At 45.6% G+C, this 14,445-nt stretch overlaps 1 protein-coding gene across 5 annotated transcripts in view; it reads right to left on the reverse strand.

Moving 5' to 3' along the window:
* Nucleotides 1-14,445, reverse strand: part of RALGAPA2 (Ral GTPase activating protein catalytic alpha subunit 2) — a 95,159-nt gene that overhangs the window by 47,816 nt on the left and 32,898 nt on the right. For all 5 annotated transcript variants that reach the window (XR_003537410.1, XM_027704159.1, XM_027704160.1 and 2 more), the window contains 10 exons: nt 6,386-6,514; nt 5,398-5,526; nt 4,500-4,558; nt 4,089-4,197; nt 3,617-3,727; nt 3,207-3,275; nt 2,903-3,040; nt 2,229-2,412; nt 1,226-1,997; nt 939-1,010 (listed from right to left, as the gene is read on the reverse strand). Coding sequence is in view for 4 of the 5 variants with exons in the window: in XM_027704159.1 (XP_027559960.1) it covers nt 939-1,010; nt 1,226-1,997; nt 2,229-2,412; nt 2,903-3,040; nt 3,207-3,275; nt 3,617-3,727; nt 4,089-4,197; nt 4,500-4,558; nt 5,398-5,526; nt 6,386-6,514 (1,772 nt within the window). In the remaining variant the exon portion in view is untranslated. The remainder of the gene's footprint in view (nt 1-938; nt 1,011-1,225; nt 1,998-2,228; nt 2,413-2,902; nt 3,041-3,206; nt 3,276-3,616; nt 3,728-4,088; nt 4,198-4,499; nt 4,559-5,397; nt 5,527-6,385; nt 6,515-14,445) is intronic.

Below are 14,445 nucleotides of genomic sequence, written 5' to 3' on the forward strand. Positions count from 1 at the left end.
TCAAAATTATTTTTTTGATCCCTTGCACTCCAGAGCTATGAGCAGGTGCCCACATTTAACTCTGTGCATCCATTTCTTTTTTGCACACAAGTCCATTGCTCACTTTCAGCTGCAGAAATAGATTTCTGCCATTTTTCCTCCTCCTGCTGCAGAGACCCCCCAGTTCCGAGAGAGGAGCCAAGGCTGGTCCTTCTGTGCATCAGCCCCAGTCCTGGTGACCAAGTTCCAATTACAGGGTTAATGACTCAGAGCTGTGCAGCTTTGCCACAGACAGCGAGGTGGCACAGGTGTTAATGGGAGCATAATTTGACCTACAGAATTTTAATTACAGGGTGATGACACACAAGGAGGAAGAAACATTATTGACTCTCAGATCCTGGGCTGAGTTTTACAAGGCTGACAGAGACAGTTGTCTTCTTTGAAAAAAAGCAAAGCGGATTTGATATGGAAACTGTTGGGATGCAATGCTGCAGAGGCTTTTCAAATAGCTTCTACGTCCAGTAATGAAAAATAAAACATAACATTCAGAACTCCATTCTGCCACTTCCTGGCTGGGGAGCAGTTCTGGGGAGATCACCCCTTAAAGTACTGCTCCTGACATGGACCATCCTGTGAGAAATGGTCCTTTGTGTCAGCTGAACCAAGGCTGCAAACTGTTTGGGAGCTTCTTCCCTCCCTTCTCAGCTAAGCAAACTGGAAATAGGTTACTCTGTCTTATTATCTGCTCCTCATTTGGAATTGGCTGCACACAGTGCCAGTGCAGACAGCTTCTCCATTCGGGCTGCAGAACTCTGCAGAAACAAACAATCCATTTTACATACTAATATTTGTATTGCTGGCACAGGCAATGGCAGGAAAGCTTTCGCTTTGGTGACTCACCCATTCTGCCTTGGGAAACACAAACCTTATCAATGTTGTGTCCAGAACACATCACCTACCATTGGCGAGAATCCAGATTTTTCAGTTCTCGCAGCAATTTTGAATTTTTCTTAAGCAAGTGAAAGCTTTTCCTAAAAAAAAAAAAAAATTAAAAAAAAAAGGTTTGAAGGCAAATGCAACACCATACAGACACAGTATTTTGTCATCCAAATACCTAAGTGAAGTGAATCAAATTAACATGACGTGATTTTTAAAAATCTTGTTTTCTTAAGTGCGTACACATTTGGGGGTAAGAAGTGAGAAGAGTAAGAGTACTGTAAACATGTTCTGAATCCCCTCTCCCTACCTTCTGTCCCAGGAGTTCATTCCCAAGTCGTTCAGCAACAGCCGACAGAAATAAAAGGAGGCCTGAGGCTCAGCAGGGCGTGGTGGTTCCTGGCGGGCCACCTTCATGCTGCAGTCCGAGCTGCATTTCAGGATGAACTCCCTTTCCTGGGCGCTCTGCCTCATCAGGGCCTCCATGATGGCCCGCTCCTGCTCGCAGCTCATCCCGCAGGGCGGCGGCGCCGGCTCGTTCAGCTTGCGCTGGGGATGCAGAAGGCACTCGGGGCTGGTGGCACCGATCTTCTCCAGCAACTGGTCGAGAGCATCTTCTCCTTCCTCTGCCTGGGAAGCGTCGTTCTGGGAAGTGAAGTGGTGCTCGGGGTTGCTGGAGATCACAAAGGTGTTGGTGGGGCTCCGCTGTGGCAGGCAGCCCTCCAAAGGGCCGTACAGTATCCGGCCGTCCCAAGAGTACTTCCCTGAGATATCCCTGACGATCACCCTGACGTCCGAGGGGGCTGCTGCCGGCTCAGCACCCGCCCTCTTCTCTGCAGGGATTTGGAGGTAAGATATGAGAGTGCTGTCATTGAACACAAAGAGCTGCAGGTTGGGACTCCGGAAGACTTCCGAGGACAGCTCAGAGGACTCCACGAAGGAGTTGTCGTGGTTCTCACTGAGGAGGCTGTGGAGAATGGCAGGGCCTCCGCTGAGCGGGTAGTGGCTCAGGTGATTCACCAGGTGAGTCATCACCATCCGCGCCGTCAGAGGTATCAATTCCAAATTCCTCCTCCTTTTCTCTAAAACCATCAATGAAAAGATAATGGATCAGTAAGAGCAGCAAGAGACAATTCAAAAAGAGCAACTGTGGATTTCTGTCACATTGCAGCTGCCTGCTTTAGTTGTCTTCCCGAGCCTTCCTGTTCAAGGAACTATTTACAACAGCTTTCCAAGGAATTCTACCTGTCCCGCAGTTTTATTTTATTTTACCACACCCCCACAGCCGGCCCATGCTCTGTGAGCTCTCTTACCCTCAGCAACAGTGAGCAGGTTGCCCAAATCCGTGGAGGAGTGGCACTGGGCTGGCTCCGAGCTCCTGACGTTCCCCAGTGGCAAAAAGGGGTCGTAATCATAGGAGGAGAGGTCGGCCAGGCTCAGCACGTAGTGGCTTTGCTGCGTGTACGTGCTGGAGCCGTTCACACAGCAGTGCAGGACCTGCCAGGGGACAGCGGGACACTGCAGCAGAAATAAACCCCACAGGACAGGCCCCAACACACCCTGGGAGCAGTGCCCCTTCCTAATTCTGACTTTGAAAATCAGGACATGCTACAAAAACCATCTGTGGCCAAGTACAGCATTTTTAAATTAGCACTCACCATCTGCACTGATTCTATACTTTAACAGCTCACTTCAGGACTTGTTTTGTATTTCAACAACCCACTTCAAATATTTCTGCAAAGATTATCTTCCTAGCTTGTTGTTTTAAGCGTTTTATCTGTCTCTTCACCACCCCCTGTCTGTTCTACATCTCTAATCTTATCTTAACATTTTGCATCCGTACTTCTCACCTGTACAACTTCTGCCCACATTGTGAGAACTCATGATTTTCTAGAGCTTGCCAAAACTGCTTCTGTGCCTACCAGGGTGTGTGAAAGGCACCTCTAAACATCCAGACACAGTAAATCACTGCCCTTTCCACACTCACTCTGTAAATGTAGTCCAGTAAAGGAGCTCTGGATGTGTGTTGATCTTCCACGGCACCAGCAGACGCGGGCTCCAGCAGCATTTTCATGGGCAGTGCCATGCACCAATCCAGCAGGCAGAGCAGCAGGGAAACTATGAACTGAACAAGAACGTGGAACACGGTATTTAGGTACATTCCACTGAATTCACCCAAACTTCAAGGGAGGGGTTGGAAGGTTTACAGCTCTGGTTCAAAGTGACTTCATTTAAAAAGCACCTCTAACAGCACAAAGGAGGAATGGAGGCAGCTCTTGTCAGGGACGCACCTTCTTATCCGCCTCCACGGAGGAGTACTCGGCACTCGGCAAAAGGAATGCAATGGTGGCCACGAGGATCTACAGCCAAACAAACACATGTCAGAAAGGTACTTCACTTCTTTCACTATAAAGACAGAGTTGGACTTCATGCACACAGGGTATGGAAAAGGTTCAGTTCCCTTAGGAGCATCCAAGTGCCTGTGTCAATCAATGTCCAAGGGAAACACAACAGTTTACTGAGCGTTTTGAAAACAAGTCCCTGCAAACATGGGACATACACTGGTCCTGGCACTGCAGCAGTTACATCCCTAACAATATCTGCAGAAGAAGGGAGTTAACAAATCATAGCAGCTCAAGGAAGGAATTAAAACAACTTTGCACATGATTTCCCTACAAACATTTGAAAGAGTCTGACGTACTTCAGTGATTTTCCGGCACAGGAAGGATTCATACTCCTGAAGCTTTTGCCAGTAAGACACGAGCAGCTGAAGAACATCACAGGCTACCTGAGCTACCAGCTTATTGGAAAACTGGAAAAAAAAAAGGTGATTAAAAGCCAAATAAAATATCCACATATAATACAACGCATTCAGTTTTTCTACATTTTAAATTATTTAGCATCTACACAAACAATAAAGAACATTAATGCTGCGAAATCATCTCGTCAGCATTAGGAACCAGCATGTTTGATATTGTCTGTGTGATTTTAACTCAGTTTGCTGGGGAGAGGGTCTTTAGGTACACAAGCACATGCTATTTTTGCAAATATTCTGCACGTTTGTATAGGACAAACACCTGCAGACTGTGCTCCAGACCATCATCAGCTCTTTAAAAAGTGAAAATGCCTGTTTTTACACAATGCTGATTGATTGGGGCCCGCCAGAGCAATACCTTCAGTGTCACACCTATGACATTGATGGCCTTCTTCACGTGGGGATGGTTTGTGCACTGTGTGAGCTCCTCACAGATCCACACTCCCAGGCCACAGATGGCTATGCACCTTTGGTAAAAGGAAGAGTGCTTTTGTCACAAGTTTTAGAAGAACGTTTAGGGGGAAAAAAAAAAAAGAATAAAAAGAAAAAAAACGCACAAAGATCTTTCTTTTCCCTCTCACACAACAGGCCTGCACCTTTATGGTGCAGAGTGGAGCTCAGCTTCATAGGACCAAACCGCAAGGCAGTAGCAACACCTCAGCTGGACAAGCACCAAAAACAAGTAGCAAGAAAGACTTTCCAACTCAAGGACTTGATAATCTTAAAGATCTTTTCCAACCCAAACAATTCCATGATTTTCCCAATTTACCTTGCAGCTTCACTTGGCTCCTCTGTAGCATTCTTCAATAAAATATTTATGAGGCAATACTAAAACAACAAAATAAATTAGAATAAGTGTCTTTTCCATACCTCTACTTTAAAGTTAATTTTTACATAGTTACAAGTGAAGTCACTTTAATCCTCAGTCTGTTCTTAAAGCATCTTTACCTCATGCCAATTGTATTTTGTCAAGGCAGAAATACCGATTACAACTCAAATACACAGGCCCTTGTGGACAAATTGTATCAACCTCAACTCATGAACTCCCGTACGGGCAGCAAGACAGAAATCGATTCATTTTCAGAGTGGAAGGGTGTTTACAAACAGTGAGTGGAGGTCACTTCATACAAACTGTAATGTTTAGGTTTTAGTACAGAAAAGACACTTCTAAAATTGAGACAGCTTTAACACGCCTCCAGTGACTCTCCAAGGCCTGATGAAGAAAACAAGAATGGGTGGCCAGCGTGCAAAGAGGTTCCTGCACCCCTCTGGTTACTGAAATAGCAATAAGGCAAAAAATCTCTACCCTTACACACCCCACACACCTCTTACAGGATGAGCTAATGGACACAGGTACAATGAATGGACACTTTAAATACCACCTACACTATTTAATGAATTGGCCTGGATGGCATCTGGCTGGAAAAATGTGGTATCTGATCACAGCCAGCTCGCTCTCCTTGAAAATCCAATTGGACTTTGCAGTATCTAAGGTTTGTTAACGGTATGGCACATGTCAAGCAAAGCACATGTAACATGTGCAGCTGTGGGGTTCGAGGAGAAGGAGGGGTTCCTTTTTTAACCAAAAACTCACAGTAAGAATTAAGTAACTGAATAATAAAAATAGGATAGGTTACCTAAGGATTTACAGTGAAATGGAGCTTTACCTTCACATCTGCAGTTCCTGTGCTGATCTCACTGGCTTCTGAAATGGGCCCCAAGCATGGGATTTCTTGGTAGGTATTTGGAAAGCACACGAGAGCACCAAGGATGGTGTGAGCTTCAGAACGGGGAGCCTAATGAGGGGCAAGTAAAGAGAAATATTAATTAGAAAAACCTTCACACGTGTAGATGCCATCAGCTCTGAGGCCAGGATGCACTGCCATACTCAGAGTGCTGGATGCAGCACTGTAGTGTCCCAGGACCTTTTCTTTTACAGCTCCAGCAACAACTGTATGACAGCAGTGACCAACACACACCTTCCTGCCCGTGCTTTTTGCTGCTGTGCTGCCCTGCTCTCTTTGTGAGGCTGAGCTGCTCCTCCAGCAGGCATCTGGCCCAACTCCTGAGCACATTCTACATTTTTAATACCTCCTCTGTCATTACCCAATACAACAATCAGCCATTTGGTATCAACTGGAAGTACAGAACCACCTAAGAAAAGCTGAGTGAGAGGCTGAAGCACTAATCCAGCACTGCTATTACGTGATCCTGTGACACAGAAAGTGCCCAGTGCACTCATACTGACTGCACAGATGATACCAATGTGCAGGGAGATCACTACTTCGGTAAAACCATCGAAAGCACCATGGCATGAGCTAGAAACACATTAACTACTATGCAATATTGAAAATACAAGGAACACCCAGTTTTATGCTTGTAGGAGAAATGGAAGGTGGCGTTTTGGTTTGTTTTTTTTCCATGGAAAGTTGAGCATTCATTTCTTATTAGCACTTCAAGCTTTGGATCAACGATCAGGTTGATCAGACTCTGGGGGCCGAGGGAAAAAGCACTGCTGCAACAGCAGCCAGGAGAGGGTTCCTCCCGCCTTGGCCTTTGGATGAAACACCTTTGCAGTAGCAGGGTGGCAGCCTGTCCCACCATCTCCCCCCTCAGCTGCCCCAGGAGCCCCTGTGGCAGCAGGGAGCTCGTCACCTCCAGTGTGTCCGCGCGCAGCACCCGCGCCGCCGCCGCCACAAAGTCCCCGATCAGCATCGTGAACCCAGGCAGGCCCAGGAAGAAAAACCAGGGTGGGCAGTGCTTTATGACGGTGTTCAGGATATCCTGCAAGAGAAGTTACCCGTGTGAGAAGAAATAAGCAAAACCAAAAATAACCCACAGAAGGAGCCCAAAAGCAAAAGGGAGAGTTTGAGAAGATTTAACTTTGAGGTTCACCAGTCCCTCACTAGTAAAGGTGCAAATTCACAGAGCCCCATAGCTGTGTGCAAACTGACTGCCATGTAACCATCACCAGATGCAGGGAGTAGCAAAAGTGCACCAGGTGTTTTGGTTAAGGTTTCTACTCTTAAATTCCTGTTAAAAACCCAAACCACACACCCACGTCTCTCTCTGTGCCTAAGCACAACCATTCTGCTAAGTAAGTCTTTGGATTCAAAACATCCAAACCTTTAATGGATTTAAGATGAGGCACTGCAGCACTCCAAAGGAGTGAGTTCCTAAATTGCTTTACTCAAAATTCTGTGCCACAAGAACACAAGCTGACCCCAACACCTGCTGCCTGTGCCCTGAAGGAACAGACCAGCACCCCCAGCTCTGCTCATCATCACCCTGTGACACAGAGGATGGTCGAGATAAGCATTTCAACCTCAATCCTTCCACGTTTCAAGACTTCGTAGTCTCTCCAAATCAGGGCAAAGTTCCTGCATTTGAGTTAAGATTTTCTTGCCACAAGCTTTCAGCAGGTTTAAAATTAGGCATAAAATCTATATAATCCTTACCTGCAACACTGTATTTGCTGAAGAGTTAGATCAAGCTATTTCTATACTGAGTAGAAAATTATTTTTCACTCACTAAAATTTTGAAGGAAGATTACAAAGGAACTTTTCCACCTTCACCCTTATGGTTTTATGATGTGCTAAAGAAGGCCTGAACTTGGAGTCCCAGAACGTGTCCATGTGCTCAATTTCTACAGCAGAAGCTAAAGTTGATAAACCTTATTTTCTCTACATGAAGAGATGTTTTAAGATCACCACTATTTTATCAAAGCCCTGCTAAACATCTGCACATCCCCTATTTAGTGTTCCACTAAGTGTTTTTAACACCAACATCTGACGAAATAACTGCTATATATTTTAAATAAATAGTATTAGTTTTAGACATAGTAGCAGATAATGCTTTCACTTTCCTGAATAAGCTAAAATGCTACCCGAGTTAATGTTTAAACTAGTTTTAATCACTTCCTTTGATACCTTTTAAGTCAATATGGGTCAATGCAAACACAGAGAATGCAGAGCAGATGGATGCAGCAGCTCATAAAGCGGGAGGTAAACTCCCAGTCGGAGCAGAACAAAGGACCCACCTTTTTCTAATTAAGGGCCTGATTAGCACACGGGGCTGGTCGGCACAGCCACACCTGCCCAGCAGGGCCAGGTACGGCTCAGGCTGCTCCTAATCTCGGGCAGCAGATGGGAGCACACATCTGTTGACATGTGCCACGATAAAGCAGCCCGGGATAACCTGGCCAGGAAGCACCAGGACCTGCTCCCAACAACTGCATTAACTCCTGTCCTCAGCCCATCGCTCCCATCTGTCACACACAGCAACGGGCAGAGCCCCTGCACCCCGGGCCCTGCACAGAACACTTCCAAAATGAGGACAAAGATGGAATCACACAACTGTTACCTTAATACATGAATGCTGAGACTACACACACATTCCTAAATGCTGGAGGAATGGGGCTGCAGGGACCTACTCACTGGTTTGAGATATACTACTACTAGTGGGGGGAAAAAAAAAAAATCATTTTCCATAGTAAGAAACCTTTGAAAATTTTACTTTGAAAAGCTACTGAACCAATCCTTAGTTTCCCTTTGAATTCCCAGCATGGGCCGCATGCTGTGATATGCACACAGGGCCTGGACCGACCCACTCTGCCAGGCTGTTCCCACTGCTATGGTTCATCTCAGGCATTCCAGTGTGCACTTGGATGGTCTGAGTCACTTCACTTAAACTAAGACAAGGCAGAATATATCCTGGCTATGGAATTGGCTTTCTACTGGATGCGACTGCACAGCAAACGGACAGAACCCCACCAGGACAGACCTCCCAGGTAATCCCGCCAGGTTTTCCCCCCTTTCCCAATCTGCACACTGCCCTGCCCAACCCAGCTCGCAATAAAACAGGATTTCAGGCAGTAATTCAGTAGCTTTGGGAGCTTATCAGCAGAGTGAGGCTTGTGAGAAGGCGAGGGAGCGAGAACATCTGTGCTATCAGTGATACTGCAAAATCAGGTAATCCAAACAGAGCCCAGGCGCTTCCTTCCCTCCCGAGCGCGGGGCTGGAAATGTAAACTCTGGGCAGCAGCTCCAGCCTAGTCAATGAATCACTTTAATTGAATGCTATGTACACAGCAACTGGAAAACACAAGCCATAAGAAAAACATATGGTGATGGCCATGGAAATTGGTTTACTCATTCTGCACAGTGTTGTTTCTTTACTTCTTTCATAATTGACCTTTAGAACGATAAATGTGTAAAATCATTTTGGTTTATTATGGCTCCGAACCTTTCAGCAATTACACAAAATGAAAATTTAAAAGGAAGTATTCATTCTGGAAGCATTTCCATTGTTTACATAATTGCACAGCTATAATTTAGTGTTCATGTTGTTAAAGAAAAGTGAAAAAAAGGACCATTATGGACTATTTCAATTCAAAATGATGCTCTGTAGTGTTAAAGCTGGGGAGAGGGGGAGAGGAAGGGGCAATCACATGCATGTCCTTCTCAAATGCATTAACCCTATAAATGGCATCATATTTCAGTATAGGTTAATCTAGTAATCCAAATTATAAGGTCATAAACATCCACTGAGTAAGCGAAATAAATTTATGCAAGTTCACTGAAAGGTCAATTGCAGAAATATTCTTCACCTAATTTTTGCTCAAGCTTTTGCAGATTACAGGTGTAACCAAATAGCCTGCCAGCTGCCTTCCTCACGTTTCCAATTGTCTCTCAACAGGAACAACATGGATTTTTCACTGAAAGTTCACTCTGTTCCTCACTGAGAGACACCTCATTAGCGGCTGAGATTTACAGCACGGGAAAGATTATTAATTTACAAAAGACTTAAGTGGTAAATCCTCCCTTTTCCTTTCTTACTTTAAAGCAACAAATGCTTCCATTTACTTACTCCAAGTTTTCCTACCTACCGTTACATTTTAGGTAAGAGTTAACCTGTCAAAAATTAAGTTCCAATAAAAATTTACAAAATAAATTTGACAACCTCAGGAAATCCAGGATGAGCTCTTCTATCAGAAAACTCCATTCCAAGGTGCCAGTTAACACCTGACCTCCAGACAAGCTGCACTTGCTACAACTGAGGCAACCATTGGAATTAAGGACTGAAAGCAATATTTTGGTTCACGCACACTAAGAGAGCAAGTCCTGAGCACTCTCTGGAGACAGGGACAGAGGTGTGGGTGCCAAGGCCATGGCACTGCCCGCAACGTGGAGATGGCTTTGTGTCCCCACACGGATCTCTCCCAAATGCCTCCAAACTGTCCCACAGACAGAACACTGACTACAAAACAGGAATTTGAGTGGGATGGAAGCAATTTAGAAAGGGCAAATGTATTAAAGCAAAATAAACAGAAACTACCAAAATCATTCTGGAACACACAGCTCCTGCAATTGGCATGACCTGGCTCCTCCCTGCCTTCAGTCAATCTTCCAGCTCTTTTCTCCAGCACGTCCCACTTCCCCTGCTCTGGGTGAGCAGAGGGGGATGTGAGAGTTCCTGTGAGACCCTGGCATTTGGACTTTTGTTTGTCCCTACTGGAAACATGCTGTCTGTTAACACTTTTTCAAAGCACTCAAAGCACATAATGGGGGCACACTGGCAAATTTTCTACAGAAAATGAGGTAAGGGGGGATTAAAAGAGGGAGAAAATCATGGTAGCCATTGGAAAGAAGTCTCAAGAAGCTAAAACAGGGGAATCTAAGCCTTAATAGACTATATTAAGATTATTTCCTTTTAAATGGCAGCCTGGGAAAGAACCTAAACAGCTTTATGGTTTCTGTACAACTAAGGGTCCTTGTGTGCAACGCCATAAGGCAGAAATCCAGGCAAGAACTACCCATTCCGTGGGGGACAAAAGCAAAGGTACTTATTTATTGTACCTTTAGAAGGCTATTACAGGTCCCAGTGACAGCCCACAGGCTGTACACTGCTCCTTACTGCTGAGTAACAACTGTACAGAAAGATATAAAAGCCCACAAATACTTCTTTATTAAAAGTCAGACCAATGTTAATACAAACAATAATTAATATAGCTTCTCCACTAGCAGCTCTACTGAAAAATCCTTCATATTATAAATTAGCCATTTCCCACACCAAGAGCTCCAGTCAGTGTTTCTACATGAGCTTATACAGAGCTGCTGCAGCTTCCTCTCCATAATTACCAACAGGGCATTTTAAACAAATAAAGAGGCTTATAGACACATAACGTCCACTAGCACATCACCATCTCTATTGACAGAGTATTTCACCCACGTCATCCTTTCACTGCTAAAGGGAATGGAGCTACAAACAAAGCTGTTAAGTGCCCTGGCTGCAGCCAGGCTGGGCTCTGAGCAGGCCTGCTGCATGTGCTGACATTTAATCACCCAGGACATCTGCCAGCTCCGTTGGACTTGGGCTGGGTTTCTCTGCTTCCATATTTAAAGTTTGTTCTGCCCTTCACATCACTGAACGGAAAAAGCCACTGCAGTGTCTCCTTCCCCGGCTGTTTGTTGTCCTCGCCACAGAGAATCTCTGAAGTCTCCACATTTTATGATGTTCCTTAAACACGTAAGCATCCTATTCCAAAGATACTCTGGCAAGTAAGTGTGATTGTACATTTATTAAAGCTACTTGTTAAAACTCACTTCCGAAGTCAGGGTGACAACTGACCCATTATCTCACCTTGCAGGTCACCTCTGAGCACTGGGTGACCCCTCAGTGCTGGTGACAGGGGACACCAGGCACAGTAAGTGATGCTCACCCTCACAGTAGGGTGGCACTAAAGAAATGCCACTGAACAGCTGAGGGGCTGAAAGCTGAAAAGGCATTGCAAACCTGCCACCTCTTCTGCAGGGGTAGCACCTCCCCTGCACTGTGCTCTCCTCTCAGACTGAGAGTGGAAACTTGGGCAGAAACAAGGTGGCATCACGAAAACCCACAGGATTCCCAGGAGAAAATCCCCAGCAACCTCAGAGGATGATTTAAGTGCCAGAAAGACCAGACCTGAGGAATCACAATTATCTCAACAGCCGCTTTTCTGAGAAGGGGGCTCAGTAGTGCTTGTAGCTTTCTGGGATTGTGTTTTGGTCCTTTGGTTCTTCAGCAAAAAGGAGGAAGCTATGGAGCAAGGAGATGCTCAGGGACTTTTTCAGGTAAATGAAGCAAAAACTACTGCTACAGTAAGCAGCCAGTAGCAATAATAAAATAGCAATAATAAAATACATTTCCTTTTCCAGTTCAGGTATTTGTGAAATTTGTACATTGCAATGTTAGATTTTGGGTTAATTTAAAAAGCCGAATCATAAGACACGGATAGCAGTCCCTGAAATGGGAATTTTCCAGCCATCACCTGGCAGCAGAAGGCAGCTATGCCTACCCAAAATGCAACAGGCTACCCCTTGGTATCCCTAAAAACCACATCCCAGGAATATTTCCTGATTTTCAATAATCCTGAGGAATTGAAACAGCTGTAGGTAAACAACTGCCACTAACCCCAAACGTGGCAGTGAACCTCCAAACTGTTTCCTTCATGCTGGAGGTCAGGGAGAGGAGGTTGTGAACCTCAGTGAGCTTCATTCATCAAAAAGCAGGAAAAGCCCCTGGCTCCCTCCAGCAGCAGAGCAATGCTGCCGTGTGGAGCAGGGCAGGAGGGAAGCACCACCCGCAGATGGTCCCTTGCCCCCTGACCTCGGGCCCCTCCCTGGCTGGAGGCAATCCCAGCTCCAGACTGGGGCTCAAAATGATGCAATGGCTTCTCCCACCTGGAAAGGTGATGCAATTCTTGCAGAGAATTGTTCACTTCTCCAGAGGTGTTTGTTGTTAGACGCTTCTACATGGACAAATTAGCCACAGCTCATTACCCCCGCTGTCTCCTCTGCTGAGCTAATTGCTACGGCCTGAACTCGGAGTGCCACGGGAGCCTCCTCTGAAATACACCCTCACACTGCTCTTTTCTGCACCCCATGAGACCAGGCTGCACTTGCTGGGAATAACATTGCATTCATTTATAACATACTCAAAACCACATTATTTTGTTTTTCTATAAACACCAAAAGCTACAAAATACAGCAGAAATCTCCTACACTTATGTCTTTAAGCGAGGAGTGAAAAGAGAAATATATTTAAAAAGCCACTTCTGACGCAAACCAAAATACTGAAAATCATATTCAGGTCAAAGAGGTTTCTGACTGTAATATTTTTAATTATGTAGCCACCTAAGAAGCTGTTCTGAAGTAGTCAAGGTAACTTCCTGGAGCTGGGCTATCTGTTGGTGGTTTCCCCCATAAATGCTAAAAGTGGCACCAGTGATCCACACAGAAGGGAAATTCCTCCATGAGATGCCTCCTCCCCCTCCTTCTGTGCATATTGCTTGAAAGTGAGAAATTCACGTCTGTGCTTAGCAAACAAAACCAGTCTGTGCTAAAAAAATCTGCACCCGAGTTTATTTTGGTTTGCACTAACTGGAATCCTGGAAGCCATCCTGGGATCCATATTCCAGCAATCCTGTGCCCTCTGTTAAATCAGGGTCCCACTAGTCTCAGCACCCAGCAAGCACCTTGGTGCCAATCATCCTGGAAATACAGGAGCAGGTGTGAGGGTCCTGCTTCCTACTAACAGGTTGCTCCAAGGTTCTGCGAGTTAACTCCTGGCCCAGCTCCATAGCTCAGGAAAATAAAACGGGAAGGACAGTCACACACGAGCAAACCTGTGGTCAAGTGTGCCACCAAGAGGCGACACAGCAAACCCCAGCGAGGAGGGAGAACAAAGAGCAGCAGCAAAATCCCCAGGACAGCCTGGAGCGCTGTGCGGTGTGGGAGCTGCCCAGTGCCTGGGACACCCTGCAGTGATGGAGTCGGGGCTGCCTCTGCTGCTGCCCCTTCTCTGGCTTGGGCTGTGCCTCTCTACAGTGTGCTGGGGCTTGTGGGACAGCATTTATTGCTGGGGGGGTTCAGGTCAGGGGTCAGACCCCAGTGGGTGTTACCAGTCTCTTGTAGGGATTGAGGGGACTCTGCTGGATCTGACTGGAGTGAGACGGAAGTGTAATAAGCTCTTGGTTCCTCTCAGGGGACACACAGAGTGCCAAAAAGGGGAGTTCCCACTACACTTCCATTTTTCCCTGTTTGTGCTTTAGAAATGGCAGATACTAGTGGTTTTTTCCTAAATTGCAGCAGCAGCTGGGACTCCTGGGATTTTCCAGAAAAAAAACCTTTCCTTTCAATTCTTATCTATTTAAAAGGAAGATTTTCCAAACACTCTAACACTTTAGGAGGGCAACTGAGGGGCAAGAGTCTGGTAACAATTCATTCTTTCTCTCTTCCATCTCAGAAATAACCAAACCTGTCTGGTTTCCTAAAGGCACCAGCAATAATTCCCAGGGTTTCCCAAGGGGTCCCTGTGCCCTCTGCTGCCACTTCCAGCACAGCTTCAGCCTCTCACTCCTACAGCAATAAAAACATGGAAATGTTTGTAGATACTTTCTATTTTATCTAAGGAGTATTTCTTGCAGTTTTTATGAGCACTGAGCTGTTTCTGTGGCCCAATAGTCATCTGACAGCTCAACGGATTAAAGTATTTTCCTCACCTCATACTGAATACTTTATTCTAACTAGTTTAGGCTAACCCAGGACACGGGGACCTGAAACAACATTTTTCCACAGAAGCAGAATGTTTTGGGAGCACCTTTTGGTTACAGTGGTAGGATAACCTTCTGTCTCACTTCTCCCTTCAGCCCCCCTGGCACCAGCTCGGGAGAGCTG

The sequence above is a fragment of the Neopelma chrysocephalum genome, unplaced genomic scaffold (genome assembly GCF_003984885.1).
Source record: "Neopelma chrysocephalum unplaced genomic scaffold, ASM398488v2 Primary Assembly neopelma1_257, whole genome shotgun sequence".
Lineage (NCBI taxonomy): Eukaryota > Metazoa > Chordata > Aves > Passeriformes > Pipridae > Neopelma > Neopelma chrysocephalum.